Genomic DNA, 19,164 nt, shown 5'->3' on the forward strand with positions numbered 1-19,164 from the left:
ATACGTACCAGGAGGAAGGAAGTATCAAGAGAAACTTACATGGGATGTAGGTCAGCCCTTTGAGACCTTCAATTATATTACAAGGCAATTTCTGTCCATTATAGTTGTCAAGCCATTTACAGTTGCTTTGTATTCTGGGCATTTTTTTATGCATAAAAAAAAAAAAAAAAAAATCTCAAATACAAAGTTGGGTGGTTTATTCTTACGGAAAAGTAATTAAAAATTAGATTTCTTTTGTTCTTAACTACAGAAAGTTGTTGCCGCTTAGTACTACAATCTAATGATATTCATATTAAGTATAAATCTCGTAGATGGCGAGCTCGATACCAATTTAGTGTAAGAAAACTGATTTTTACTCATCATATTTAGCTTCTCGCACATAATTTAGAATAAAAGTATATTTGGGATCGTACTATCCCTACAGCTGCTAGGCATGCCTTCATTTTCGACTTAGTGGTGGTTGTAACACAGGTTTTTGCCTCTAACTCTTGTATTTCGTTTATCTCTAAAAAGATTAACTTTTCGCACATTTCTCTTTGTTTCTGGTCATCTAATTGAATAAATCAAACGAAAACAACACACATAATAAACATGAATGTGTGAGAGAAGTAGAACAAAAGCTGTGTATTTATCATTTTCTATAAAAAAAACCTACATGCAAAATTATAGTTTGTTGAGCATTCCTCTAATAAAGTTATGGGTTGTATAAGCATAGACAACCCAAGTTGCATAAAAATTAGGATTCCCCTTCTTGGGAAATGCCAAGGGAGTTATCTCAAGAGTGAGATTTTTATGGACTTTCTCGCACCTCATATTTTTAACATAATAATGTTGATACGAAAATTGTTATTAAACTGTGAGGTGATAGAATCCATAGAGAATCCGTTAGCATTTATCTCCTTCTTTTTTAGAAAAAATAATGAAAAATGTTTGAAAACTTTAAGTTTTAATCAAAAAAACAAAAATGTGTTGTAAGTGAATAGTAACATTATTGACTTTTTAGTGTAAAAATGTCTTTTACCTTAAAAGTGAATAATACAGGAAGTGTTTCGTTAAAACTTCATTTTTTTCTTTTGGTGAAGTAATTCAGAAACTTAGAATTTAAATCTCAATAATAAACTTAACAATTCTGTAATTAAATTGGTAAGAAATGTTTCTTTCAACATTCTGTGTTTACGAAGTTGACTGATGAATGAATAAATAAGGCAGAGAGAGGGGAGGGAATGCTATTGCCATTTGCCATTGTCATTGCCAATTGCCTGGTAGCAACGAAGGCCCATTCCTCGAAAAAAAAGATAATAAATGCGAAGCGGCAGAAGGAGCAGAGGAGGACTTTTTGGGCAGAGCAGAAAAGATGGTCCAATCTGAAAGTGAGAGGTCATGACATGATTTTGTAATCGATTGCTTTATGATTGATCATCCTTTGACATAAATCAAAAGTAAATATTTTCAAAAATAATAATAAAATTAATTTTCAGAGCTAGCTCTTTCAACTTTTACTTTTTCTCTTTCTTTTTTTTTTTTTTCTGACACAAAAAAGACAAAAAAGTGAAAAGAAAGAAAGTCTCTGTATCATGAAACGATCATGACCATATGATAAGGCATGTTTTCATGCATGGATATATGCATGTGTGTCAGATCTTTCTCTCAAGTACTAGTGGGAATAGTAACTATACTGAAGACTTTTCTTTTTACCTTGTTTTTAATGAGATTTTTTACTCCATTCGCCACGCAAGTCGTTACATCATATGTCATAGCAAACATAAAGAGATACTGTAAAATATATTCTCTTTCCATTTAGGACATTTTTAATGGAGTAGTCAAATAGTCTACATCAATAATAACAATAAAAATAAAGGTAGTATTAGTGTTTTTTAATCGAAATATCAATTCTTATATGCCATGACATAAAATGGCATTAAAAAAGGTTGTTGTCAAACTTAACAGCAGCTTCGAATATATTTTTAGTGATTAATAAATGGCTTTGCATAATTTTTATCTTACGTTTTGTTTTAAAAAATACTTATTACAATTAGGGAAAGTAAATAATATAACAAATAATAGTTTAAATTTGACATATCGGACATAGAACAAAATTAGAAAAAAATTTAAAATGCCACATAAGCTTTTAAATTTAAATTTTATGTGTAAAATTTAGGAAGACGGTCTTATATTATGATACGTATTGTATGGATTCATGTTCTGATGGAAACATCTATCGTTTTAAATTGGTTGTAAAGATTTGTCAAGTTCTTTTGTGTTTTAGCTGGCTTGGTTGGACTTGGACCTAGTAAGTAGGTGGGTGTGAAAATGAGGGCTGTAAATTTTGTGTGGGAAGGAGTAGAGGGGAATAGGATTAGGGGCATTAATGTGGGATGTGTGACTGAGCTTTCACATCATACCTTGTTAAGAGAGAGACATTTGTCCATAAACAAACTAATTGACCCTACTGTCACAGCAGCATTTATCAATATTTCTTGGATACAACTCCGCATGAATACAAGGACAGAAGCAGTTACGGTCCATTGGGGGCAGATGCCTCCCCAAATTTGTGTGTAGAGGAAATTGAGGAATGCTTACAAAAGGAGCATAGAATATATTTACCATATTATTCATGCTTTTTTAAAAGAATTATAACGTAAAAGATGTATATTACTTAGAATTATCATATTTAAGTACTTTAACTGATTAGTTGTTATTTTCAAAAAATAGGTATAATAAATAAGTGATCATTGTAAAAAAAATACCTTCAAATTGTGACTTAATGAAATTTGAGAAGAAAAGAAGGAATGAAATTATATAAGATATTTACTATCATAAAAAAAAAAAAAAAAAAAAAATTCAAGTAGAAGTTAAGGTCAGCCTCTAATAAAGAAAGTTTCTAACTCCGTCCCTGCATGATTACAAAACGTTTCATCACCGTTGGATTTGATCATGCGGCTGCGGTTGAGTGACGTATTGACCTGTTGTAGAGTATTATATATTGCTCAAACAATGAAATCGCAGGAAATCAGCAGATGGGATTCGAAAGTCGAATGTTTTCGAATATGACGGAGCAAAAGGGCAGATTTTTGAACAGTCACATCTGCATCGCCGATCGTGAAACCGATCACGGGCTTTAATAACCTCTTGGGTTCCTGTTTGACATTTGGAACTCCAACTCCCTGCTTCGTGTTGTGGAGCTGATGGAATAGCAGAACAAGTTAGAAACTGGAAGAAGAGTTGGAATCCCACGTGACGACCTCAATAAAATTCTTTTTTTTTTCTTCCAATCCAAATGTGACATCTCATATTTATAAAGTCAATAAGAAAATGTTGTGACCTGTTACCTGCCATTGCCCTTCATTTATCATATTTATTTTAAATTAAGAAAATGCTGTACCGAAGAAAAATTGAGCATATGCTACTACTTTTTAATAAAGGGCCTAATATATTTTTCATAGTTTTTCTTTATTTGTACTTTATTTTTATTTTTATTTTTATTTTTTTGAGTTGAGCAATAATGTTAGTAGGTTAGAAATTTATTAGGAGGGAGAAGGGGAGTCGTAGGAGAAATTTTTAGTTATGACGGAAACACAAGTGTTACACCACGTGTTTTAATAGGAGTGGTGTGAAATTCTATTTTTAAGTTTTAACTTTTTAGCACACATATCCCACTATTTGTATAATGACACCGTGGACCGGTCACATTAAAAAATCTCTTGAGTCGTAGGGAATCGAACCCGCACCAAGGTGCATAGGCCTCAATGCTTTCCATCTGCTTCTTTATTTGTACTTAGTACTGAGTTATACAGAAAATAAATGTATAAATTGAAAATAAAAATAATTGTGAAAATCAAATTTAAGAGCCAAAACACATGTAGCATTAAAACTGAACTCTTTTTTTCATAACAAAAGTACCCTATATTCGTTGACAAGAGATGAAATAGGGTTTGTATATATCTTAATATTTTTTTGTTTAAAAAAAAAAAAGGAGACAACTGGTAGCAAGCCACGATTATTCACTCTTTCTGAGGGTCGGAAAGACTCGTAAAAGCATTTTAGCTCCTCCCTGACCACAAGTCTAGCTTCCACACTATATATCTTAATATTGGACTTGGCCCGTTTCTGGGCGCGGCTTGATTTTTGTGTACCAAGTCCATTAACTGGGGTAAAAAAAAACATAGAAAAGGATACTTGTATCTAATATGTATTATTAAAAAATGAGTAAAATAAGGGAAAGTTCAGCTTAGCCATACAATGGGCAGCCTAATTTAGTATCAAATTTGTCGTCATCCACGACATTCAAATCTAAAATCTCTCACTTCCAAGTGAGGAAGAATAAAATTAGACCATAGTACTGAGTGGCCTATGATATAGGAGTTTTAAAAATGTGCGATTTAACGAATGAGTAAAATGTATACTGAAAACGGGAGTATTTTTTAAAAGTAGGTATGTGCATGTATTGATGTACTTCTGCCCAATATCATTAACTTCACCTCTTTTTACATTCAGCGAGCGCTCAAGAACATAACAAACGAAACTCTATAGGACATTTGTACAGAAAACTGAATAACCAGATTACGGGATTGATGCCGAAGAAAAGACGCTGTACAAAAGAATGGGACTTGTACATATTACAAGTTCGCAACACAAATTTACAAGAGAAATCTCAGTATCCCAACCAGCTAAAACAGCCTGGAAAGAAAAGGAAAAATGCCAGGCGGATGTAATGCCGAGTAGAACCTGAACGTACAGCAGAGGCGTTCATGGCCTGCTACACTGGACTAATTGAACAACCATCCTGTTAACAGTATCCCTTGTTGCAAGATTATCACCGTCAGCTACAACCTACAAATTATATTTATATGTCACGAAAAGCCCGAATTGTGCATCTTATCACAGGAAGCAGTGACGGCATTCTGTATAGACTTGTCATAAGACTCGCTAAAAGAGTTTACCTGAGCAAAGATCTCCAAAATCCTAGACTTATATTGACCGTTAACGCCCAAAAGAATGTCGTGAAACCTGAAATTCAATACAATTTGCAAACTAAATTCAATTTCATGTTAAGGACGAAGCAATGATCACGTGTACTTGAAACTTGAAAGAAGAAGTGATATGGTTGAACTAGGAGCAATCTACATGTTCAACGTGTAGAATGAAAATTGCTTACTCTTCAATCATTGCAGAAAGTCGTGCATGTACGAGTTTGGCTTCAGTGGTGTCATTTTTCAGTGGTAAGAAGTCCAACCATTTGCCAACAACCTGACAAGTAGAATCAAATAACAACATTTTGAGAATCAATCCATAAATTCATAGTGGGAGCAACCAGCTTGAAGAACAACAATCTGTGCAGATATCCTAAAGCATTGTACTGTTATCCCTCAAAATAGTCCAACTAGTTTCATGATGCGGCTAAATATATTTTCATATTTCGCAAAGAAATAAATTTTTTGACCCAAATTTCATTTTGCAATTGCAACATCGAAACTTGATTGATAATAGCTGCTCGAGATCAGCAGCCAAACTAAACGATACAATAAAATCTGATGATAAGGACAGCCTACATCCTGGTATCCATAGCAGCAGGTATTTTGACGCATCAACCTTTATTGCTAAAGTTTCTTCGTATGGAATACCCGACGATCTATATTCCTTTTGAGAAAAGTATAATGGTGTCCTTTATTTTTGAACTTGTTCTTCACAATATAGTAATGTGTACCCGTATACATTGACATATGATGTAACCAAAGAATATGTGCCTTTGCAATATTTTAAGAGATAACACACAACATCGTGTAATTTATGTAGCGTCCTAGAGAAGGAAAGGAGAAATTGAAACTATGTCCGAAGAGTGAAAAGGAAAGCATATTTGTGGGAAAAGATGGAGGGGACAGTTACCTGAGGAGCATTAATACCCTTGAAATAAGACCCACATATTCTCCCAAGAGATGACACGACAATCACATGTGCCGTTGGATTGTTTGAGCTTGATGTGCCTGGATGTCTAATCACAGAATCCAGACTTTTGGCAGCCTCTAAAGGAAGTCCATGGGATCCCACATTAACCAAAAGTGACTATAATTTATAACCCTAGGCAAAATAAGAGAATGGGAAGAAGCTACCTTCAGCAAAAGGTTTGAATTCATCAACGCCAAACTCTGCACAAGTACCAATTCCGCGTACAGCTTGCTGCAATGAGAAGGCAAAACATAAGTTCATTGAAGCATTAGAGAGTACCATATCCATGGTGAGGACAAGGACGAATATCACCTGTCTAACACATGGATCATGATCCTTGCAAGCTCTCAGGAGGAATGGAAGGAATGTAGAACAATATCTGTCCACCAAATATGAAATATGTATATTAAAAAACCCCTACAGAAGACACAGGATAATCGAGGAAAATGCACTCACTTAGAAGCAGGTTCTTGGCTTTGTTGCACAAAATAGTTGAACAGAAACACAACAATTTTTGCATTAACTGTATGATCATCACCCTGCATTTAGAAAGCAACGTGAAACCTTATAACAAGAGAAACCAGAAGCTTCAGGCAATAATGGAAAACCCATTTCAACATTATGAAACATAATTTAAAAGTGAATTTTCTACCTGTCTGTTTGCTTCCTTAACTAGTTTTTCGTGTAGATAACAAAAAGGTAGAGTATGTAACACAATGACGGTTTAAATTTTTACAAAGCATACGAAATACTCGAAAGAAAAAAATAAAACAAAAGATAAATAGAGAAAAGAAACTTTTGAAACATACACGATTACGGGTTTCTTCCTGCGGTCCAATTTCAAAACCCTCTGCTTCTTGTATTTCGTTTTCTGAAGAGTTTTCGTTCAGGATTTTCTGTATCTCATCCACAACAAACTTGACATGTATATTAGTCAAAATGCGGCCAGAGACCTGTGACAGGAAAATCCGATGCTTGTAAAATTGCATCACTGACTATCAGTCCAAAGCCTCAGTATTGCTTATATATGATATATGGTAAGCTGCAATCTGGTGGCACAGCATAAAGAGGAAGAGAAAAGATCTTTGTAAGTAAAAATATGACAAACCTTTATGCACTCTTTTAGAGAATTTAACACTCTCGCAGAAATTTCTGCATCATTTTCCTGAGATGTAATAGTGGATTGAAATTTAATTACATCAACTACAAAGAATATAATGAACCGAAAATGATATTGCCCAACATTATTATTTCCAACTGGAAGACTCACCTTCAAGTTTCTTACTAATGCTGTTATAAAGTAGATAAGCTCCTCCTGGATCTCTTCCAAAATAACTTCTTTAGATATAGCTAAACGCAATAGGACTGGCATGGCTAGATAGACAAGGTAAAAACCGTCACAAGAAAAGCTCATTGAACCAAAGAGGAAACACAAACTGCAATTCAAACTAGTACCTGAAATAGCTTGCATTCGAGTTTCAAAATGTAGATCAGAGTGAAGAAGTGGACGCAAAACCGGAGTAACCTGAACGATTTCAAATCCCACTCAAACACCGCTGAGATATTTGTTTAACAAAAATCCACATGAATTAATTACAACCAACCTGTTCAATCCAAGGCAAGAACTTTCCCTTAAACTGGCTAGTGAAGCAGAATAGCAATTTACAGGCCAAAGCTTTCTCCCTTGTGACATGAACTCTAAGATATTAGTATAGTTTGATGTCTTATCCTTGCTGCAGATAAGTTGAGAAGTGATTTCTATACCTTCGGTTGACTTCTGTATTGATTTTATTCTGAGCAGACTGAATCAAGCTAGGCATCAGATCGTCGACATAGATTAAAAAGTCATCCCCTAGGAGCCTACAGAGTTTTGCCAACACCTGCAACAAAAATAAGATAAAACGTAAGTATATACTAAAGGGGGAACTCATATATTTGATTGGCATAATTTCCAGGATAAAATAAGATTAAAATTACCTGGAAGATGGAAACTTTTACCATGTGGTCTGTCTCCAGCAGAAATTCTAGCAGCGAGATAAGAACTCCCATAATCTTGCACGGAATACATTGAAAAATTAAAAACTTTATCAATTCAAAAGGTCTATCAGTAAAAGAAATTCTACTTTCTTCAAGTGTTAGTACATAATAGTTGAGCAACAACCTGTTGGTTGTATAGAACAATTTTCTTTCCGAAACTAATACAGATTAGTTATTACGTGTCTAGAATCGTCTGCAACATAATTGTCAACTATACATGGTAGTTGCTGTCACAGAAGAAAATTCTAAGGAACCATTACCTCGTTAGCATCGTTTGCAAAGTTATCCTTTCTAACAACACTTGCAATATAACTAATGCACTCCAGACAATGGGCATGGAGCAATTTCGTAGATGCATTAGCCACACCGAACAAGATAAGTTTAATGGCATCCATAGTGTGGCGATAGTAAATATCAAAGCGGTTCTGCTGGCACAAATATAGCATGGTTAGACCAATGTTTTTAAACGAGAAAAAAAAAAAAATCAGAAAATACAACGGCTAGCTGTGCTAAAACAGATATCAATGAATACCTCCGACGAAGTTGCAACTGCTCCCAGAGCTGCCAAAACCCCCCATTGTACAGTTATATTCCCGTTCTGAATATGCACAAATCAGTAGAGCTCAGAAAGTTAAAACTGACAAAGAAAACTAGATATAAGCATTCTGAACAGATTCTGCTGGATAAAGAACAAGGAGTTCATTAAATTTGATGAAATTTGAGTTCATACCTTAAGATGTGCAAGCAGTGCCCCCACTAACTGAGGCAAGTAAGGTTCTAAATTATCGGGTGTGCAGCCATTGCTGAAGAAACGAATTGCTTGAATGGCTTTCCCCTGAAGAAACGAATTGCTTCAATGGTAAATCATACACATGTGGGAATAAAATCAATCGAAAGAGCTAGAGGTGTCAACAAATTGGTAAAATGAAAATATTATTACCCATATGGTGTCGTTCTCTTCTTTAAGCATTTCAGTTAGCAGACGTAGAATCGCGCGATGATAATGCTTATGTAATGTAGGTGCTAAGTTCACACTGAGTGCCTTAATGGCATCGGTGGCAGCACAACGAACTCGATAGTGAGGATCTTCTAGGCTATCTAGAACTATTGTTGCCAATTCCTCAACATGGTTTCCCATAACCTGTGACAACACAATCACCATTTACCAGAATCAACTGAAAAATAAATAAATCCAAAATCCAAATATGCCAAATTAGTAGCTAAATCACTTCTCTCTAAAATCCAAGTTTCTTGAACTTGTTAAATGTGTGTGCGTGTGTGTGTATATATATACATACACACACACACATGTATATATATATACACACACACAAAAGGAAATCTTTATACTTTCTTATGGAGAAATAGCAATATCCAAAATTTCTGAAATTTCCACTCATGAAGAATAAACAACAAGTAATATTCAAAATTTGTGAACCCAAAATCCGGAATTCCTAATCCAAGCAACCCAGCAAGCCACTAACTAACATTCGTAACACTAATTACCAAAACTTACTTGCCACTTTTGATGAACCAGAACCGCCATTGGTGTACGATTGGATTTGGACCCAGAACCGCCATTGGTGTTGTTGAGTGGGTGTGGTGACTAAAATTTCCAAATTCCTCGTGTTTTATTCCAACAAGTTCGTCACTGGGTGCTGTGCTCAAATTGTTGGGTGCATGTAGAAGATGAACTCCAAGTTTCCAATTAAGTTTTTAATGGCAATTCTACACTTTTACAAAATCAGCATTTTTTTTTTTTTTTTTACTGATATGACTATCCATATACTTTTTTTTAACTTTTTATATATCTTTCTTAATTTCCAAACCATCGATCAAATGATTTGAAGGGAAGAAAAATAAAAAAGTACAACAATCAATTAAAAGTATGCAAAAGTTAAAAATAAATGTGTAAATAGTTACAGCACTACTATAGAAACTAACCCTAAATTCTTTGCGACAAGGCCCAATAATCTTTTTCAGTGTCCATTATTGCCCTTTTACTACAGACCTCTAACAAACTCCTACCTGCTAATGAGATTTGAACTACAACAAACTCCCGTCAACGAAAATGGTCTACAACAAACTCCCATAAATGAAAATTTTATTACAATAAACTTCCGTCAATGAAAACTGAACTTAGAACATACTCCAAAAACACTAAGATTAAATGTCACTAGACCAAATGAAAAAAATAAATCACGAATATTCCTACACTTATTATCTCCTTTTTCGAATTCACAAAATTGTAAAAATAATAAAAAATGATAAAATACTCCAATCAAAATATACCTCTTCACACGCATCAGCCGTGGCACAAATAGTAACAAGCCCTGCATGGCGTTTCTGCCATTCCTGAGCCGCCGCAAAAACTTGGATCTGATTCCGAAGAAGACGCGCAAAAATCTTCCCTCCGTGCATAGTCGAAAGCCGGTCTATAAAATACTTCGCAAGAACAGAGCTCTTGTTTTTCTCGACATTTGCAGCCCCCACAAGCACCCTCATCAGGCTGAAGAAAAACCCATCCAAATTCACACGATCCAATCTTTCGAGTTGACGACTCATAATCCTTCTGTTCGATTCGTCGATCTTTTTAAGTACTCTGATTGCGCCCTCTCTGATCACCGTGGCCACCGCAGACTCCGCGATCATCAGCATTGATTCCAACACGTAGTTTAATCGGTTGAGCAAGAGTCTCGGTTGCGTTTTAGTCACCATTTGGGTTATAAACTCGAGGAACCTCTGAGCCACCGTTGCGCTTCTCGGGTCAACTTTCGTGGCCAACTTGTGTGTCGAATTGACCACTGTAGACATGGCCATTCCAAGGCGGTCGGCCCCCAAGAAATACGGCAAAATCTTGAGAAATCTGGACGCCGCCTGGATCGCCGCCGCCCAGGAATCCAAATCAGAGGAATCTCGCAAACGGTGCATGATTTTCGCCCAAAGAAAATCGAATCCCGGCATCAACCGATTCAAAAGATTATCTGGAAGATTGCAGAGTACCATGAATCCCATTTCTTGGACTTCTTGAGTGACGTTGGAGCTGGTAATGGAGACGTAAACATAGTCGAGGAGCTCTTCCCACAGCTGGTCGGAGCCGCTGAAGATTCGAGAAGCGACAACGGCGACGATTTCGGGCAGAATTTGAGACATGGGTTGTCCGGTCTTGGGTCGAAAACTGGACAAGAGCGGGGATTTGAGGCCGTTGAGGATCATGAGGGAGATTTGGGGAACGGCGGGGTCGGTGAGTAGATTGTGGAGGAGTTTCAGTGATTTGCGGCGGATTCGGGGGTAGTGGGAGGAGCTGGAGACCTGGAAGAGCTTAAGGGAGAGGGCATCGGTGAATTGGAAAGAGCAATGTTGAAGGAGCTCTCGTTTTTGTTGGGCAAGGGGGCTGTTTATGGGGAGGAGGATGATGGTTGCGAGTAGAGACTCCATGGGTAGGGGGAATGGAGATTCAAGAAGCTCTCCGGCGTCTTGGTCCAGCTGGTTCATCAGGATACTGGGATTATTGACAGGATAGTTGATCTCCGTCGCAGAGACAGAGAGAGGGAATGAAAGAATGTTTTGTTTTTGAAGTCTTGAGGTTTTGGAGGGGAGGATTTATTTATGAGAGAGATTTTGTTTCTGTTATGGTAGTTATAGCCACGTCAGCTTGTAAATGCTTGGAAGACTCTTTTGACTGTGGTGAGAAATTTATTTTTCATCGAAAATACTACTCGATACATATAATATCATTATAAAAGTTGTAATTATTTTTTTAACTATCCAGTCACTTGTATATCAAGTCGTGTTCCCTAGAGACCAGAAAATCTCTCTGACTGTGGTGGGACTTAAAAAAAAAAAATTTATAACACACCGTGTTAGTCAGTTGAATTGAACGTCATTCTTTTGAAGTTTGAGTTTTACCGAGCTCAAATACAAATTTTTAGTAAATTTGTTAATAGGGAAATGCTAATGAGAGTAAATTTATAAACAAAATATGCAAACTAAATAATGTGTCACTAATAAAAATGAGCACATTTATTAACGTTTAAGTAATAATATAAGCGTAATGTTAATGAGACTAAATTTGTAGATAAAATTTAGGAAACTGAAGGACATGGAAGTTGATGATTGATTTATTACTTAAGCGTTTATATACGTACTCATTCTTATTGGTGACACATCATTTAGTTTACAAATTCTGTCTCCAAATTTAGTCTCCCTAACATTACTTTTACCTAAAATATAATCAACTTTCATGTCATTTAGTTTACAAAATTTTGTCTACACATTTAGTCTCCCTATCATTGTCTTGGGTAATGAAAAACACTTACATAGAACAAGTATATTGTTATGTGGTATTTCAGTCCAATAATATATTAGTATGTGTAATTTTTACTTCACATAGTAAAATATTATTAGACATGAACATCACAATGACAATGAATCTGTTCCGTACAAATTGCTTTCCTAATGAAGTGGCTTGTGAGTGCTATTTTGAACAATTTGCCACTATCATTACAAAGGGAAGGGAAAAAAAAAAAAAAAAACCTAAGAAATGATGGAAGTTGCATTTTTGGACATGCCACGAAAACTGAACTCGCTTACTAAATGAGATAAGTTGACAATTTGTCGGCTCGTTAAACACGGTTAAAATTATATTCGTGTTTCGTGTGAATACTCTTAACTCGAAAATGACATGCATAAACATTTATCCAAGTGTGTAACTTAGTAATTTGCATAAGATGGCATAAGTTATTTAATTCTAAGGTAAAATAATAAAGTTAAACCCTTTTATTTAATGTATACATTATTTCTTATGGGTAATTTGTCCTTACGAAAATCAAATAAGTTTATCATACGAAAATCAAATAAGTTTATCGTGTTATTATTGCGTTTTAATCATATGAGATTCGATTTAGAAAAATTAACTCGATTAATAATCTTATTGTGTTCGGATTGATTCTGAACTTTCTCGAACATCAAATAAAAAGAAAATGAAATTGTAAAGGTTATAAAGTAATTTTGACCAACAATAGTGGCACTTCTAAAACAAAGGCAACAACCACCACCCTCATATCACCAGTCTCTCAACTCTCAGAGGTCAAAAATCGAAAAAAAAAAAATGGCAGAAAATCCAGCAGCGGTACGTTTTGGCATCACTGGATGCGCCGACATAGCCAGAAAAGTAGCGCGAGCCATAAAGCTCGCACCCAACGCCACCCTCTACGCTATCGCCAGCCGTTCGATTGACAAAGCAAAGAAATTCGCAGCCGACAGTGGACTCTCTGGAGCCGTCAAGATATACGGGAGCTACGATCAACTGCTCGACGATCCATGTGTAGATGCAGTGTACATGCCCCTGCCCACAAGTCTTCACCTGCACTGGGCTGTGTTGGCTGCTCGAAAGAAGAAGCATTTGCTTTTGGAAAAACCAACGGCTCTGGATGTGGGTGAGCTTGATCGGATACTGGAAGCGTGCGAATCCAACGGTGTACAGTTCATGGATGGGAGCATGTGGCTGCATCATCCCAGGACTGCCAAGTTGAAGGACTTGGTCTCTGATCCCAAGCTTTTTGGTCAGATTGACATTGTAAGTATGTATAATTCTCTCTTTCTCTCTCTATATAATATATATATATATATATTCAGTTTCAGTGTCATATTTTGTGTTATAATTTATGTTCTGGGTCGAAGCCCCTCGAAAGCTCTCAACCCCCTTCAAGTGGTTCAGATTTCCCAAAGAAACTTAAATGGTCATTAGGTGAATGTGCAAATCTGTACGAGTCCAGTTCCTCCATCCATTTTTTTCCAAGTCTTCCTCTACCTCTTTTGGCATGAGCCTGTATTTCACAATCCCATTTTCTAATCGGAGCATTTCTAGGTCTTCGTTCACATGTCCAAATCACCTTAACTAATTTTATCTCATCTTATCTCCAATTGCGGGCACTCTTACTTGATCTCGGATATGCTCGTTATTAATAAATTGGAAAACTCTCCATAAAGGAAGTGTGTATTATCCCCAGGGTGTTAAAGCATATCATAAAACTTTGCTGAGTACTTTATATGTTTGTTATCAATAATTAATGTATTGTAATGAACTGAGAATTCTCATGTGAATTATAATTGGTATTCTTTGTTCTTGTTTAACATGTTATTATGCTTTTAAGATCCGTAGCACGTCAACAATGCCAGGAACCCAGGATTTCCTGGAGAGCAACATCAGAGTGAATCCGAACTTGGATGCTCTCGGTGCACTTGGGGACATAGGCTGGTACTGCATTGGGGCCATCTTGTGGGCAAAGGACTACAAATTACCAACTGTGGTGAATGCTCTACCTGATGTCCTCAAAAACTCTGCAGGGGTCATCTTGTCTTGCTCTGCATCAATTCATTGGGAACCCGCAGACAAAACCGTCGCCACAATTCACTTCTCTTTCCTCTCCCACTCGTCCATGGACTTGGCTATGACCGGTTCTAATGGTTCGATGCATTGCAACGACTACATTATTCCGTACCAAGAGAATTCGGCTTCATTTGACTTTACATCCGGCGCAACATTTGTGGAACTCCATAGCGGGTGGGATGCAAAACCAGGAGAAGTTACCGTCATTTCTGAGCTGCCGCAAGAGGCCTTGATGGTTCAAGAGTTTGCAAGGAATGCTGAGGACATTCGGAAATTTGGAAAGCGTCCGGACAGTAAATGGCCCGAGATTAGCAGAAAAACGCAGTTAGTGTTGGCTGCGGTGAAGAAATCCATTGATCTTGGTTGTAAACCTGTTAAGTTGTAATAATTTTCTTGGCTTTTTTAAGGCGTACGGGATTAGTTTGGTAAGAACACTTAAATAAGTTGGGACAATTGTAGTTTTATAAATATTTAAAGCAAGTGGTGAAATATGGATAAAGTTGATTTTTTTTTTTTTAAAAGGTGAACAACTAATGGCAAACCATTCTTTTCGGAAGCAGGAAAGACTTCATGGATAAAGTTGATTAATTATAATGAATAGTCATTAAATTTCTACTGCTCCGAGACTAGTCGTGAATTAGGGGTGGGTGCGGTTTGGATTGATTCGATTATGGGTCCAAGACATGACCCAAACTGCACAATGCGATTTGACTGAATTCCAAACCACAAATAAACCATAAAAGGCTTAAAATTGATTTAATCGGTTTATAAATGTTGCGGTCCGATTTAACATGCACATTTTCAAATGAAATTTTTTGAGTTAGGTGGATAATTATAAGAGAAAATTTATAAACCTATCAATTTCAGAAAAGATCACCAGGCTATAATCTCATAACTTCAAAATAATTAATCCCGTAACTTAAAATCTCAAATATTCAATCTCAAACCTTAATCTTCCATGCGCTCCCTAAATGACTTCACAATTAAAATTTAGGGAGAATTCATAAAATTTCATCTCTAATCATACTTCTTATTAGTTATTATGCTCCAAAGATAAAATTAAAGGCTCGTTTTGGAAGTACTTTTAAAATGACTAAAAGAGCTTTTGGTGAAATTGATTTTGAAACAAGCACTAGATATGTGATTCTTGCATGAAATACTTAAACTGCTTGTTAGGATTCACTTAGATTTGCACCAAGAATTGGTATAAAAAAACATTTTCAGTCATTTTAAAATCACTTCCAAACGAGACGTTAATCATTTTGAGGGTATGACGTTGTGGTATCTCTAATACTAGTTCTTGTTTAAAAAGGGCGACAATTGGTGGTAAGTCACGGTTATCCACCCCTTTCAAGCCCGGATGAGCTATGAGGAATTCCACGGTTATCCACCCATTCCGGGACATTTCACCCTGCCAGTGGCCAAGGTTAAGCAAACTGACTAGCTCGAAGTATTGAACCTGAAATCTCCCACATTTATTTATTTATTAGAGAGCTGCAATTCGCACCCTTACTACTAGGCCACTTGCTGTGATTGTATCTCTAATACTAGTTGTTGCGTTTGGCTTTTGTTTTTCAAAGTCTGCTGACTCGGCCATGTATATAATATCAAGAAAATTAAAATCCGAATAAAGTGGGACAAAAGATGATTGCCGCCATTTCTCTCTCAACGACCAAACCCGCGGCTTCAACCAACATAACTGTACCTTCTTCAATCCCCAACGGTCCTCAGAAACCCAGCAAACCTCTACCTACAACCCTCAAATGGCTCGCCAAATCCGGCAAATTAGACGAGGCCCTTCGCCTGATCGAATCCTCACCCTCCAAATTAACAGCCACCCAGTCGGACATCGAGGCCTACTCCCTCCTCCTCCACACCTGCATCTCCAGAAGATCCTTAGAGCACGGCCAAAGGCTTTATCTCCAGCTTCTCCTCTCCGACGACAGAGCTGAAAACGGCATCCTTCTCCGAAACCCCACCTTGAAAAGCAAGCTCATTACGCTCTACTCCGTTTGCGGCAGAGTCGACGATGCTCGCTCTGTTTTTTATGATGGGGTTGAAGATGGTCAGATGCCGGAGTCGGTGTGGGTGGCGATGGCTATCGGGTACTTGCGAAACGGGTTCTTGGTGGAAGCTTTGATTGTGTACTGTGACATGCTGAGCCGGTTAGTCCTGCCGGGTAATTTCGCTTTTTCGATGGCCTTGAAGGCGTGTGCGGAGCTGTCTGAGTTGAGGGTTGGTAGGGCGGTCCATGCCCAGATTGTGAAATCCAGTGAAAAGCCTGATCAGGTGGTGAGTAATGCTCTGCTGCGGCTGTATGCGGAGAACGGGTGTTCTGTGGATGTCTTCAAGGTGTTCGATACAATGCCTGAGAGAAATGTTGTGTCTTGGAACTCTTTGATTGCTAGTTTTGCTCAACGAGACCAAGTGTTTCAGTCATTGGATTGTTTTAGAAGGATGCAAGGACAAGGGATGGGATTCAGTTGGGTCACCCTCACGACGATTTTACCAGTTTGTGCTAGAATGACTGCACTTCATTTCGGGAAAGAGATACATGCCCAGATTGTAAAGTCCACCAAGAGACCAGATGTACCTGTACTAAACTCACTTGTCGACATGTATGCGAAATCTGGAGCAATTGATTACTGTAAGAGGGTGTTTGACGGAATGCAAAGTAAAGACTTGACATCGTGGAATACTGTGCTCGCAGGGTATGCCAGCAATGGGTTTATGGAAGAGGGAATGAAATTGTTTGCTCAGATGGTAGAGTCTGGAATCCGACCAGACGGGGTGACATTTATAGCTTTGTTGTCTGGCTGTAGCCATGCAGGGCTTACTGATGAAGGACGGAGTTTATTTAGTAAAATGAAGGAGGGTTATGGCGTGTCACCAACATTTGAGCATTATGCTTGCTTGGTGGATCTCTTGGGTAGAGCCGGTAGAATTAAGGAGGCGTTAGATGTAGTGGAAAACATGCCTATGAAGCCGACTGGTAGCATATGGGGATCGTTACTCAACTCATGCCGGCTCCAAGGCAATGTTTCTCTTGCAGAGCATGCTGCAATGGAGTTGTTTGAGCTTGAACGACACAATCCTGGGAACTATGTGATGCTCTCAAACATTTATGCAAATGCAGGGATGTGGGAAGATGTGAATAGGGTTAGGGAACTAATGAAGGATAGGGGAATAAAAAAGGAGGCTGGATGCAGTTGGATACAAATAAAGAACAAAATTCACACGTTTGTAGCAGGTGGCGGTTTTGAATTTCGTAATTCAACCAAGTTTAAAAAGGTTTGGAGTGAACTGATGGATGCTATGGAAGAGGTTGGATACAACACTGACACCAGTGTTGTCCTACATGATGTAAATGAAGAAACCAAAGCAATGTGGGTTTGTGGACATAGTGAAAGAATCGCACTTATGTTCGCACTTGTCCACACTGCTGACGGAATGCCAATTAGGATTACAAAGAACTTGCGCATTTGTTCAGATTGCCACTCCTGGGTGAAAATAGTTTCAATGGTTACAGGGAGAGAGATTGTTTTGAGAGACACAAATCGCTTCCACCATTTCAAAGGAGGAGCATGCTCTTGCAAGGACTACTGGTAATAAGTTAAATAACACAATTCTTTCTTGCTTCTTTCGACGTTCTGCCACTGTCTCTTTTTTTATTTTCATGATTCTTGTTTAAATTTTTTTGTGAAGTTTGATTCTTCCTCTTATAAGGACCGATTATATAATAAAATTATGTTATGTTCTAGCATCTTTTTCTTATTCAATTTTAAAGAAGTAATCAGGGTCTTCAGAACCGTCTACATCTTCCGGTAAGTTGGTCTCAATCCTTGAGAGTGGTCATCTGTCCATCTAGAAGCTGATGTTGCTTATCCAAAGAGATCCCAGCCAAATTCCCGATATCATCTGGTTTGGTTTGCAGATTTTCCATCCTAGATGACATTTCGTCCTCCAACTTTAACGATCTCTTTGTCAGTTTCAACAGCTTCATCTCTCAAGTTATCAATTTCTTTACCCAAATGGCTGTACGACTCTTGCAGCATTGCCATCCCTTTGTTCAAATTTCTCTTCATTTCTACTTGCCCTTGCAGCTCTGACTGAGAAACTTCGATTTTCCTGGATTGCTCCTAAACTGCTGCCGATTGCTTCAACACAACGTCTATATGATTTTCTACCAAACGGAATTGAAACCATATCCGAAATTAAAAGTAAATTATTTTATTAAAAAAATATTTTATACCAATAATCCAGGCTATTTAGTTTAAGGGTGGAAAAACACATGGACGTTTATTATTCATGGAAAAGCACTTGGACATTTATTATTCACCAAAGGCAATTACTATTTATTTAAGGGGTCACTTGGACAATTATTTTTCATGATTCCTATATTTTACTTCCTGTTTTTTTTTTTTTTTTGGGTGAATATGTTTTACTTCATTATTTTGTTATTTATTTATTAATTATTTATTATTCTTATTCTTATTCTTATTAATCTCTATGTATAAAGGGAAAAGACCAATTTAATGAAACTGCCTTAATTCTGAAGGAAATCAAACTTGAGATCTCTCACTTATAAATAGAGAACAATACTACTAGATTAATTGTAGTGCTAACCCATACTCCATAAACTCAGCCTTGACTAATTATTACCATAGCGCATAACTTAAACTATTTTTGAAAGATTTATAGCTCAAGTGGTGATAACATTTAAATGTAAATATCTTCACAAGTAAAATTCTCTTACAATGAAAATTAGTTACACTTGTTATATAGGAATTTAA

The 19,164-nt window shown here is 37.0% G+C and overlaps 4 protein-coding genes across 6 annotated transcripts; 2 read left to right on the forward strand and 2 right to left on the reverse strand.

The window, feature by feature from the left end:
• Window positions 1–4,548: 4,548 nt before the first annotated feature.
• LOC137708884 (uncharacterized) lies at window positions 4,549–9,831 on the reverse strand. 2 transcript variants are annotated; one of them, XM_068448045.2, is made up of 19 exons: window positions 9,497–9,831; window positions 8,921–9,121; window positions 8,711–8,815; window positions 8,513–8,578; window positions 8,241–8,405; window positions 7,921–7,995; window positions 7,708–7,823; window positions 7,548–7,626; window positions 7,399–7,468; window positions 7,214–7,317; window positions 7,052–7,108; window positions 6,753–6,896; window positions 6,400–6,482; window positions 6,256–6,322; window positions 6,108–6,174; window positions 5,884–6,020; window positions 5,156–5,247; window positions 4,941–5,007; window positions 4,549–4,830 (listed from the first exon to the last, which is right to left on the reverse strand). In XM_068448045.2, the coding sequence occupies exons 1-19, from the start codon at window positions 9,524–9,526 to the stop codon at window positions 4,747–4,749; spliced, it is 1,809 nt and encodes a 602-aa protein (XP_068304146.2). In that variant the 5' UTR covers window positions 9,527–9,831; the 3' UTR covers window positions 4,549–4,746. The 2 variants fall into 2 exon arrangements, with proteins under 2 accessions (XP_068304146.2, XP_088545781.1); XM_088689655.1 differs by having other exon boundaries at window positions 7,548–7,641; window positions 9,497–9,670.
• Window positions 9,832–10,218: 387 nt separating this feature from the next.
• LOC137707709 (uncharacterized) lies at window positions 10,219–11,475 on the reverse strand. The gene has a single exon (XM_068446613.2). The coding sequence runs from the start codon at window positions 11,473–11,475 to the stop codon at window positions 10,219–10,221; it is 1,257 nt and encodes a 418-aa protein (XP_068302714.2).
• A 1,546-nt stretch (window positions 11,476–13,021) lies between these two features.
• LOC137708877 (putative oxidoreductase At4g09670) lies at window positions 13,022–14,870 on the forward strand. Of its 2 annotated transcripts, none has more exons than XM_088689657.1 (2): window positions 13,022–13,562; window positions 14,161–14,870. In XM_088689657.1, the coding sequence occupies exons 1-2, from the start codon at window positions 13,091–13,093 to the stop codon at window positions 14,754–14,756; spliced, it is 1,068 nt and encodes a 355-aa protein (XP_088545783.1). In that variant the 5' UTR covers window positions 13,022–13,090; the 3' UTR covers window positions 14,757–14,870. The 2 variants fall into 2 exon arrangements, with proteins under 2 accessions (XP_088545783.1, XP_068304139.2); XM_068448038.2 differs by having other exon boundaries at window positions 13,024–13,558; window positions 14,136–14,870.
• A 1,039-nt stretch (window positions 14,871–15,909) lies between these two features.
• On the forward strand, window positions 15,910–18,134 carry LOC137708838 (Tetratricopeptide repeat (TPR)-like superfamily protein). Its single transcript, XM_068447992.2, has one exon. The coding sequence runs from the start codon at window positions 16,016–16,018 to the stop codon at window positions 17,978–17,980; it is 1,965 nt and encodes a 654-aa protein (XP_068304093.2). The 5' UTR covers window positions 15,910–16,015; the 3' UTR covers window positions 17,981–18,134.
• The last annotated feature ends 1,030 nt before the right edge of the window (window positions 18,135–19,164 follow it).

Source organism: Pyrus communis, chromosome 17 (assembly GCF_041283825.1).
Source record: "Pyrus communis isolate YQ-2024b chromosome 17, ASM4128382v1, whole genome shotgun sequence".
In the NCBI taxonomy this organism is placed as follows: domain Eukaryota; kingdom Viridiplantae; phylum Streptophyta; class Magnoliopsida; order Rosales; family Rosaceae; genus Pyrus; species Pyrus communis.